Source organism: Eurytemora carolleeae, unplaced genomic scaffold (assembly GCF_000591075.1).
Source record: "Eurytemora carolleeae unplaced genomic scaffold, Eaff_2.0 scaffold776, whole genome shotgun sequence".
NCBI classification, from domain to species: Eukaryota; Metazoa; Arthropoda; class Copepoda; order Calanoida; family Temoridae; genus Eurytemora; species Eurytemora carolleeae.
The window spans coordinates 99379-111121 of record NW_019396698.1 but is presented as its reverse complement, the minus strand read 5'-3'; the positions used below and the strand labels follow the sequence as shown (position 1 = coordinate 111121).

The following is an 11743-nucleotide window of genomic DNA, read 5'->3' as shown; positions in this document are numbered from 1 at the left end:
CCCCCCCCCCCCTCCCCACTCTTAATATCCAGATCAAAAAACCTTTTAAAGATAACCCGGAAATTGAATAAAAATAACAATAAAAGAATAACAGATTTTTTTCAGGGTTCAAACATTTTCGGAGATTTAAAATTGAAGTGAAAAATTTATGTTTTAATTGTTTTAAACGTTTTAAAGGTCTCTGTGTGTACTTTGTACATTTGAAACCAAAAATACTTTCCCTCTCAAACTTTGCATCGTAAAAAAAACAAGTACTTTGATGACAGAGTTTGGTTTATGTAATTAAATGTTTTATAAGTTGGAACTAGGAGTAAAATGTTTTATTAGATGGAACTAGGAGTAAAATGTTTTATTAGATGGAACTAGGAGTAAGATGGTTTATTAGATGGAACTAGGAGTAAAATTGATCAAGATCAAGGTTGAGATTATCCTAACGGTTTGAATTATGTATTTTTATATAAATCGTTGTAAATTCAAACTTCATTCCAATTACGTAACTACACTTATGTTAGTAGTTATGACGTCATTAAAGGAAAATATTTTAGTTTTTTTTAAAAATTGTTTTACAACTTTCTTGAATAAAGCCGTAAAAACCATTGACCGTTTCATTAATTGATCTACCCCCGTCCTTCTGCCCCCCCCCCCCCATGGCTCTCCGCTGAAATAATAAATCTAGTAATGCCTGAGTCAAAGTATTTCTGACGGGGAAAGGTTTCATATTTCTAAGCTGTATCTTTAGTCAGTAACTATGCCCTATTTCACGTCACAGAGTTCAACTGCAGTTCAACCGGCACTAAACCTTCCCTAAACCGTCCTAATCGTCCCTAAACCGTCCTGACCGTCCCTAAATCACCCTGACCAATAACCATCCCTAAAATGCCTTAACCGTCCTCAAACCGTCCTCAAACCGTCCCGAAACCATCTCTAAACCACACACGCTCCTTACTAAATCTTACTTATCCTTCCCCTTACTAAAGTACTTATCCTTCCTCATTGCGAAGAAAAATCATTTTGCATTTTAACAGAAAAATTCCGTTATCCCATCTACAGCTGCAGGTGACAGCATTCTTAACTAATCTTTTCCGATCTTAGAGAAACTTTCTAGAACATGGCGAAATCATTCTGAGATAGTTACAAGATTATCCTGTGATCTGAGATATTTACAAGATTGTCCTGAGATCTGAGATATTTACAAGATTATTCTGAGATCTGAGATATTTACAAGATCATCCTGAGATCTCAGATATTTACAAGATTATCCTGAGATATATCTGAGATATTCACAAGATTATCCTGAGATATATCTGAGATATTTACAAGATTATCCTGAGATATATCTGAGATATTCACAAGATTATCCTGAGATTTATCTGAGGTTTTTTTTCATTCCTTATTTATTTTTATTTATTGTAAAATTAGAGTAGGGTTTTATTTTGGTGTATTAATGTTTAAAATTTTGTTAGTGATAGAGTATACACAAAGGGTTGCGAAACGTTATATACATTAAATGCATGCAAAAATCAAATAAGTAATTAAAAATTTGATTATTGGCATATTTTTGGCATGCAGAACTTTAAGCTTAACTCTAATCTAGTTAAAAATAGAGCATTTAAAAAGGGGTTTTCTTAGTTTCTACACAAAAGGGTTAAATATCAATATATCCAGACCATTTCCTGGATCCGTCCCAGGATGCAGCTCCTCCTCCCCTTCTCCGACCCCTAGCTGGAGACCCTGATCCTCAACCTGATCCAGGACTCCGTAGCTCTGCAGACCAACCGTCACGTAGTAAGGGATTATTGCTGGACAACAATATTATTCAGAAAAATTAGCAATCCAAAATTTCCGAGCTCGAATATGAAAATATTGAATGAACGTAATGAGTTAAACTAATTCAGTTATTAAAAGTTTCCAGCTATGAACAAGAACAAGATAAAATTATGGCCTTATTCGCATTTGTTAAAGAATTTTGTCAAATGAAAACTTTAAGAACTGTTTATATAGTATTGACCAAGGCTGGATTACTCCCAACATGAGGATTTTATAAGTTTCTAAAAAGTTTAAAGTATTATTTTGAAATCTTTACAGATTTTACAAAAATAAAATAATGAAACTTTGATAAAAGAATGAATGATAGCTTTCTTCATTTAAAAACTTCGGTTTCTAGAAACTGCAATTAAATAAAAGAGTTTGAAAAAAACTTTTAAAAATGAATCGAACACTACAATGTTCTAACCTTGGATATTTCAAATTTGACCTTTTGATCTAACAGCTTTCATTGTTTGAAATAGAAAAGGTCTACGACATCAGATTGCAAAGTTTTCGGGATTAGAAAATCAGAGTGATATTGCCACAAACTCAGGATTTTTAAATCCTTTATCTTTGCAAACCGATATCGTAGTCAATCATTGAAATTTCAAAGTTTACACTTTCTGGTTGCAAAGATAAAGAGATTTGAAACTTTGATAAAAAGGAATAAAAATGGATAAAAATAAAAATAAAACAACCATAAAAAATGAATAATATTGTCTAACCTAGCAGATCAATCCAATTCATTGTTTTCTTTAAAAAATCAACTTTACTCGGACAGCAGACAAGTCTAACTAAGGAAGGATTTAGTCTCAGCCCAACTTAAAGAGTTTTGATCATGTATTTTGGTGATGCGGGGGGGGGGGGCAATTTTGATCATTATAGAATCATCTATTCTTCAAATATGTGAACAATCTATTAAAAATGCATTCATAGATATCAAATATATTATTTATATTTTAATAACTTGGTTATTGATCTCTTCAAAACATAATATATAACCCCTCAAGTAGACTATTGCAAGGCTTTACAAATTCAACAAGTCTAATAAAATAACTGAAAAAATAGTTCTGAAATCAATAATATTTCATGCAGAGTTATTCTTTAAACTTTCAGGGTTAAAAAAACTATAAAGGTGAAAGTTGGAAATTTTGTATTATCTATTGATCTTAGAATCTTAAACATAGTTGATTTTAAGACAAGTTTCAACACTGCAGATTAAAATCCTTAAAATTGTTAATTTTTGTTTATCTGTTAGATACATGTCTTTTACAATGTATTGAACCCACAGTGTAATTTCAATGCTTTAGTTGAATTAAAAATGGGATGTTTAATTCCTTGCCTAGGAATTCTAATGTGAACCAGGACATATAAACTGCCTCGATCATTGCAAATACACTAATAACATTCAAGCCGTCACAGATTAAAACAAAAGGACTGATTACTTGCCTCAGAATTCAATTATCTTATCCTTATATCTTTGTAACATGATTTCGATGCCCTTTGATATTTTGAACTTTAAATTCTGTCAGATCAAATAGTAAATATTTGAAATATCAAAGGTATACACCATCAGATTACAAAGATATAGAGTTATACATATTTAATTGTGAAACAAGTAATTCTTTCCTTCAGGAAAATTTTCTCATTTTTTTTCTATGAATTAAACTAATCGAAGAATTATGTTAAATGAAGGATTTTTTCCTATTTCTTAATTGATAAAAATATTCTGATAAGTTGAAAATTGAAACCAATTAAACTAAGTAAAATATTTATTTTCACGTCAAATTATCCGACTGTTGAATGATTTCCTAAATTCTCCTAAAGTCTGGTCCTCATGTTCCTAAACATTTATTCATATTAAAAGATACAAAAAAAATTAGAAGAAAAGTTTTTTTCCGATTGAAACATGCTTTAATATGATCTCTTTCAGTAACATTATTACTTTCCTTTAATAGCGGAACTGCATAATTTGTAAAGGAACTGAATAGTAGTCTTGAATCAACATTTTCAATCCTTTTTTGACTACTTGAGCTACTGCAGAATTCATAGTTTCATTTGTTAAAAACTTGTTTAATCAGGTTGCAAAGATATATAAACATATGCAAATTAGAGTTTGAGGCAATTATTTAGACTTTTAAGAGAATCCAACTTTACATGAAATCCGAACAAAGGAATTGAGTCTTTGTCACAAACTCAAATTTTCTAATCACTATATCTTTGCAACTTGACGGTGTAAACCTTTGATATTTCAAACTTAGGTTATTTAATCTAACAGAATATATAGTTTAAATATCTATGAAATAATTGGGTGCAAAGATATATGGAGTAGAAAATCGTAGTTTGTGGCAATGACTCAATTCCTTTATGAACGCCTATTTTCACAAATTTTCCAAACACCAATTTCAATTTTAGAACTAAACTTTTTGTTGCTAAATCGTCGAGATTTATCATTATTTTTCAAATTGTTATAGACAGGAACTAATTCTTTATTGTATCCAAATGTACAACATACATAGTTTACTAACCGCTGTAGTCTCATTAATGTTTTCACATTGTCTTAAAACAGGTCAAGATCGTTGAATTAGGATTTTCTTTTATTTAGTATTAACTGCACACAAGATTATATCATTTATTTTAATGTTTCATTCTCCATTTTAATTAATTTAATCATTAATAAAAAGTGGGTTTTTAGAAGAAATAAGTACCTGGAAGTAGTAAGTGCTTGAAGGAAGTAAGTACCTGGAGGAAGTATGTACCTGGAGAATGTAAGTACCTGGAGGAAGTAAGTACCTCGAGGAAGTAAGTACCTGGAGGAAGTAAGTACCTGGAGGAAGTAAGTACCTGGAGGAAGTAAGTACCTGGAGGAAGTAAGTACCTGGAGGAAGTAAGTACCTGGAGGAAGTAAGTACCTGGAGGAAGTAAGTACCTGGAGGAAGTAAGTACCTGGAGGAAGTAAGTGCCTGGAAGAAGTAAGTACCTGGAGGAAGTTAGTACCTAGAAGAAGTAAGTGCCGGAAAGAATAAAGTACCTGAAAGAAGTAAGTACTTGGAGGATGTAAGTACCTGGATAATGGAAGTACCTGGAGGAAGTAAGTACCTAAAGGAAGTAAGTACCTGGAGGAAGTAAGTACCTGGAGGAAGTATAAGTACCTGGAGGAAGTAAGTACCTGGAGGAAGTAAGTACCTGGAGGAAGTAAGTACCTGGAGGATGTAAGTACCTGGAGGAAGTAAGTACCTGAAGGAAGTAAGTACCTGGAGGATGTAAGTACCTGAAGGAAGTAAGTACCTGGAGGAAGTAAGTACCTGGAGGAAGTAAGTATCTGGAGGAAGTATAAGTACCTGGAGGAAGCAAATACCTGGAGGAAGTAAGTACCTGGAGGAAGCAAGTACCTGGAGCAAGTAAGTACCTGGAGGATGTAAGTACCTGGAGGAAGAAAGTACCTGGAGGAAGTAAGTACCTGGAGAATGTAAGTACCTGGAGGAAGTAAGTACATGGAGGAAGAAAGTACCAGGAGAATGTAAGTACCTGGAGGAAGTAAGTACCTGGAGGAAGTAAGTACCTGGAAGTAAGGAAGTGTTTCTAAAGTTAATATCACGGTAGAAATGAATATGCAGGTCACTGATACAATTCCTGAAAGACAAAAAGATTCTTGACTTTCATTAAAAAAAAAAAATTTTCTTTTTTTATATTTTTCAATTATTTTTCTTCCAAGAACTAACTCAGATTTTTTTATTGGTTTACTGGGCATTTTTCAGAGTAAGGTTATGATAACCCTCTAGAGTACAATATTTTTTTACCTCCCTACTCGAAAGAGTTCATCAGAACAATTTAAATTTGAAAAAAGGAAATATATTTAAAAGATACAATAATAATTAGATTTTTTTTCGAGGAGAAGAAATTAATAAATTTTTTCGACATCTTAAGCAAAATTTTAAAAAATGTTAGTTGAAGATATTGAATCTATTCCTATGACTCTAGCTGACATGGATGTATGAGGATGTTCAAATAGATCCCAAAGTACTTTCTGAACCCTGCCTCGAGGTCCTGGAGGGAAAATCTAAAAATCAAATTATACAATGGTACTTACTAAGTGAAATAGGTCTGCGTACAGGGAGACCCATAAAACCATAGGAAGACGACTTGTAGACACAAGTTATGATTTAGAATATTCCAATGAATTTCAAATACCCATTTTACTTTTTCAAGCGACTGGTAAACCTGTATGCTTTTAAAAAACATTTAATACATCTAAGATTGCTTAAATGTCGTATTCCTAGTTTTATGTTTTTGATATATTTAAAGTCATAACTCAGGGCTAACAGTCGTCTTCCTATTCCACAGTTTTATAGTTCTCGCTGTACAAGACTAGAGGTAAGAAAATCTTTGTGCTTAGATATAAACTCAATTTTTTTTATTGAATCGTGTATACAAAGTACAATAAGTCTATAAAAAGTACAATAAGTCTATAAAAAGTACAATAAGTGTAAAAAAAGTACAATAAGTGTATAAAAAGTACAATAAGTGTATAAAAAAGTACAATAAGTGTATAAAAAGTACAATAAGTGTATAAAAAGTACAACAAGTATATAAAAAGTACAATAAGTGAATAAAAAGTACAATAAGTGTATAAAAAGTACAAAAGTGTACAAAAAGTACAATAAGTGTATCAAAAGTACAATAAGTGTATAAAAAGTACAATAAGTGTATAAAAAGTACAATAAGTGTATAAAAAGTACAAAACAGTAAATTCGAAATAACTACATTTAATGGTAAAAATAGGTTCAATAGATATATACAAAGCGTTAAATTTATCGTAAACATATTTTTTATTTCTAACATCAATTAATTGGTGATGTAATTGTAAAATGGTGCTCAAAGGGACTGTATGCGTAATTTCAAGTGACTCTCCTTGCAAAGATGACAATGCCCGATTTACAATGGTACCTTCAAAAGCTTTGTCTGATTAAGTATGAATTAGATATTCATTTTTTTAACAAATAAATTTTTATTTTTATTTTGTTGGAGGCAAATTATTGAAAAATTTGATCACCTACAAACCTTCCCTGGGAGCATATGAAGTCCCACACAAAATTTGGGCCCGATCGATAGCAGAAACAAACATTGAGTTTTTCCAATTTTAGTCCCTTTTTCAGACAGAAAAACATTTATATCTTCCTCATTAAGGTGTAAAGGGTACCCTTGTGAATCGCCCTTGCATCCCTTTTAATAAGAGGGGGGGGGGGTACTTTGTATTAAGTCGACAAAACCTTAAAGCATGTTATATTTGTCTATATACCATTTTTAAATCGAAACTAGTATATCTGGTCAAATATTTACTAAAAGGAATTTAAATTGATTTATTGATTACCTCGATTTCTACATCCCCGGCTGTATTCTGGGTATCCCAGTCCAGGTTCTCCTGATCAATTAATCAATTAGTGATCAAATATTTAAATATTTAAAAATAATAGAGTAAAAAGTTGCAGATTTCTGATTTATACAGAATACTGAACAAAAACAAAAATATTTTTTTTTTGTCTCTGGGCAGCAATAACTGATTACAGATTTTTTATTACTATCTAAAAATCTCTTTAAACTTACTTTAGTATCCATATATCTCTTGAATATAACCTTAGTATCCAATCCATATATCTCTTGAATATAATTTTAGTATCCAATCCATATATATCTCGAAACTAATCTTAGTATTCATATATCTCTAGAAACCAATTTTAGTATCCACATTTCTCTTGAAACTAACCTTAGTATCCACATATCTTTTAAAACTAACCTTAGTATCACATATCTCTGAAAACCAATCTTAGTATCTACATATCTCTTGAACCTAACCTTAGTATCCACATATCTCTTGAAAACAATGTTAGTATCCACATATCTCTTGAAATTAACCTTATTATCCACATATCTCTTGAAACTAACCTTAGTATCTATATATCTCTGGAAACTAATCTTAGTATCCACATATCTCTTGAAATTAACCTTATTATCCACATATCTCTTGAAATTAACCTTAGTATCCATATATCTCTTGAAACTAACCTTAGTATCCATCTCTTGAAACTAACCTTGGTATCCATATATCTCTTGAAACTAACCTTGGTATCCATATATCTCTTGAAACAACAGGACTCAAGATTATTTTCAGAAAATCCCCAATAACTTAAATCCTAAATATTGATTTGATGCTGAGTAGTTTTACTACAAGTGAATGTCTTTTGACGCTTATGGCGTCTTCTGTCTTTGTTATAAAATCCCAGGAAGAAGGAGGAGGGCCAGGGGGGGATTAACACTTAGAACATTAGCTCGAATTTTTCTCTGTAAAATGTCAATAAAAGTATTTTTCCTTCACAGTTGATATTTGCCTCAAGTTTACAGCACTATAAAGCAACTTGAGAAACACTTTTATTCAAAAAGTAGTATTCACAGTTTCTTGCACATTTTTCTGAGATATATTAGGTAAAAGGGATATTTAAAAATCATTTATTTTAGTACTATTCACTTTAAATATTAGAGAGGAATAATTGAGAAATTGAAAAAAAGATTGGGGATGGAATATTTTATAAAAAAGTCACAATCTTAAGAATTCTAAAAAAAACAAGATTACAAGGATGCATATTTGGAAGTGGCTCGGATGAGGAAATGAAAAAAATGAGGCTCGGATGCAGGAATTATTTGACTTTCTTTCCCTTCCTCGCTGTACAGTACATATGAGTATACTACCTGTACAAATGCAACGACACAGCAATCCCCTGAAATGTGTAGGCTTCCTGTTCTATAGTAGGTTAATATATCCAGCATATTACTATACAAATACAAAAATATTTAATCGTCAATTTTGTTTTAAAAAACTACAAAATGTTTCTCCATGCAAAGAAGATAAAGACCGTGGCACAACGTTATCCTTGAAACATTTATCTGATCAATAAGTTGCAAGATATTGTTTGTTTCCTATTCCATTTTCAAACTTCCTTTATGTTTTCCTGGAGTAGAACTGTTCAATCACTATTGTAGAGAAACCACAATTGAAAATAAACAGTTTTCAAGATTATAAATATTGATATCTGATTTCTTGATCAGTTAAAGGTTTTAAGGGTACTGTTGTGAATCGTGCATGTCATACTTGTCTGGAGGGTCACATTAAATTCCCTTTAAATGACTTTTCATTCAACGATTTACAATTGTCTCTTTTATGTATCTTTGTTGGGTTTTCAATATGTTAAAGGAGAACTCTCAAAAGTTGTAAATTGTCCCTTTAAATGTCGTTTTTTTTTAATTAAAAATTATTATCATTGTATTCCTGTATCTATAGTTGAAGAAGAATTCATTTCTCCGGGGTTCATATTTATCACAGAGAGCTAGAACCTGACTCAGGTTGGTGCAGAGAGCTAACCGTCCCAACCTTGAACCCGTTTCATCGTTCTTATATTCATTACATTTTTAATCTTGTAAATTATAATTCCAAAGCAAATTGAAATTACAAAATAATAAAAAATAGATTGAAATTATGAAGTTAGATTACCTGTCAAAGAGTTTACGAAGCATACAGTTTACGCAAATATATATATATATATATATATATATATATATATATATAGAGGTGCAAAAACGTCCTAATTATTGATCCTAATCTGGATTAAGTGTCAACTTGAATAAGTTAAAGTTTGTCGCAAATAAATTATGAAACAATCTTATGTGCGTGTATATTAGTGGTTGTTGTAAAGAAGAGTCTTTGCAACAAACTCTGATTTTCAGATCCATATAACTATGCAACCCGATGGAAAATGATTAGAAAATTTGGGGTTGTGGCAAAAACTTAATTCCTTTAAAGGGGTCTGTGTATTGATACTACACCATTGCTGTGTTTCTGGTGCAATGACTACTTAAAATTCATAAAATGAGTCTGACAGTCGTCTTCCGAATCCACTGTTCAATGGGTCTCATTGTATAAAAGTATTAAGAACGATGGGTTTGCCTGGAGCTGGGTAAAGATAACAGAAGTTTCCAACTTACATGAAATATCCGTCCACTTACATTCAACCTAGAGTAGGAGTAGGAGTAGGAGTAGTAGTAGGAGTAGTAGTAGTAGTAGGAGTAGGAGTAGGAGTAGGAGTAGGAGTAGGAGTAGGAGTAGGAGTAGGAGTAGGAGTAGAAGTAGGAGTAGGAGTAGGAGTAGGAGTAGAAGTAGGAGTAGGAGTAGGAGTAGGAGTAGGAGTAGGAGTAGGAGTAGGAGTAGGAGTAGGAGTAGGAGTAGGAGTAAATGATGTTAAGGAATGTTAACTACTACATATTCCTAGTTCATATTTAGCAAAATTAAGTGATTTACAAAATATCATTTTTCCACGGAATTCTCAAATTTTTTTCAAAAATCATTTTTGGATCAGTTTTAAGATTTGAACATTTTTAAACAATCCTCATGGGATGAAATTAACTGAAAGAAAATATGCGGAACAAGAAAGCTCTGTAATTTAAAGGGTAAAAGACAGGGATAAACTTGAGCATTGTCTTTACTAGGAAAAATCTAATAATTATTAAAAATTAAAATCGTTTTTTAAAATCTGTTATCTCAGATAACCCCCCCCCCCCGTGTTTAAGATTTACCCTGAGCTAAGGAATGTTCACAAGTTGAATATAATATTTTGTTGTGTGGAAGCGAACTAAATGCATAGTTTCTAGGCCAATTATATTTCCAGCACCCAGTCAAATGTCAAGCAGAAAATCTCAGGGCTACCGTAACTTTTTAGAAACCTTTTAAATACAAGGGGAACAGTTGGAGAAACAAAGGTTTGGATTTTAAAAAAGGGACGAAAGAGGAAATTGCAAGCGTCCCTTCATTTCTGAGTGTGAAGTCTGATTCACATCAGTATCCTTTCAACGTTTATCTGATCAAATATAAATAAGATAACCTTCATTTTCCCGACTAAAAATTGATTATTTCAAGTTGATGTTATCTCTAGTAAATTTATTTGCCGATTTATGTTTCAATTCAGGAAATTGTGAGAATTAAACATCATTTAAGAATAACGACGATATCTTTCTTTTGCTGTTCTGATAGAGGTTCCGGTTTAAAGGTACTGTTTTGAATCGGGCATGCCATTTATTAAATGGAGGATCACTTAAAATAAGGTCTATAGTACAAAACCAAACTCTGAAGTGTATAGTGTAGAGTAGAACTGATGGATTAAAATCTATTTTCCTGAAGTTCTGGACTACTTGCAGTTCTACTCAGCTCCAACTCATGTTCTCTTGTACTCAGAGTTTGACTCCGTCTTTGCTCCTGATCCCTGGTGCTTGGGGATCGGCTCCGTGCTGGGTCTAAGTCTATAAAACTCTGGGTTGGACTCTGACTCTGGTCCTGACCCTGAGCACATGGTATTCTGGTTCCATCCTCCTCCGAACTTGTATCACGTGGTTCTACTGGCTCAGCCATGAGGATAAAGGTAAAATAGGAAAACTCTGCTCTGCTCCCCTGTATTATTCTATTCTCTTCCTGATCCTGACCCTGATCCTGATCCTGATCCTGATCCTGATCCTGATCCTGATCCTGATCCTGATCCTGATCCTGATCCTGATCCTGATCCTGATCCTGATCCTGATCCTGATCCTGATCCTGATCCTGATCCTGATCCCTGATCCTGATCCTGATCCTGATCCTGATCCTGATCCTGATCCTGATCCTGATCCTGATCCTGATCCTGATCCTGATCCTGATCCTGATCCTGATTCTGATCCTGATCCTGATCTAGAACTTAATCTTGAACTTAGTTATGCTGTTCTAACTTCTACATATATACAGATCACATCGTCATTACATATACTCACATTTTGTTCACTTCCTTTTTTCTTTTCTCTCGAATTTTGAATCGAACCAAATGAAAAAAGAATTTCCAAGGGAAATTATAAAGGTGTTTCTTTA

The 11743-nt window shown here is 32.5% G+C and overlaps 1 protein-coding gene across 1 annotated transcript in view; it reads right to left on the bottom strand.

Annotated features, from left to right (window-relative positions):
• The window catches only part of LOC111707527 (potassium voltage-gated channel protein Shab), a 21351-nt gene extending 11432 nt beyond the window's left edge, over window positions 1-9919 (bottom strand). Inside the window, exons 1-11 of the mRNA XM_023480641.1 lie at window positions 9803-9919; window positions 9128-9229; window positions 8551-8632; window positions 7926-7997; window positions 7178-7228; window positions 5776-5866; window positions 5369-5439; window positions 3618-3649; window positions 3149-3204; window positions 2532-2600; window positions 1668-1799 (exon numbers count right to left, since the gene is read on the bottom strand). Of these exons, the coding sequence (XP_023336409.1) occupies window positions 1668-1799; window positions 2532-2600; window positions 3149-3204; window positions 3618-3649; window positions 5369-5439; window positions 5776-5866; window positions 7178-7228; window positions 7926-7997; window positions 8551-8628 (652 nt within the window). The 5' untranslated portion in view covers window positions 8629-8632; window positions 9128-9229; window positions 9803-9919. The remainder of the gene's footprint in view (window positions 1-1667; window positions 1800-2531; window positions 2601-3148; window positions 3205-3617; window positions 3650-5368; window positions 5440-5775; window positions 5867-7177; window positions 7229-7925; window positions 7998-8550; window positions 8633-9127; window positions 9230-9802) is intronic.
• Between the last annotated feature and the right edge of the window lie 1824 nt (window positions 9920-11743).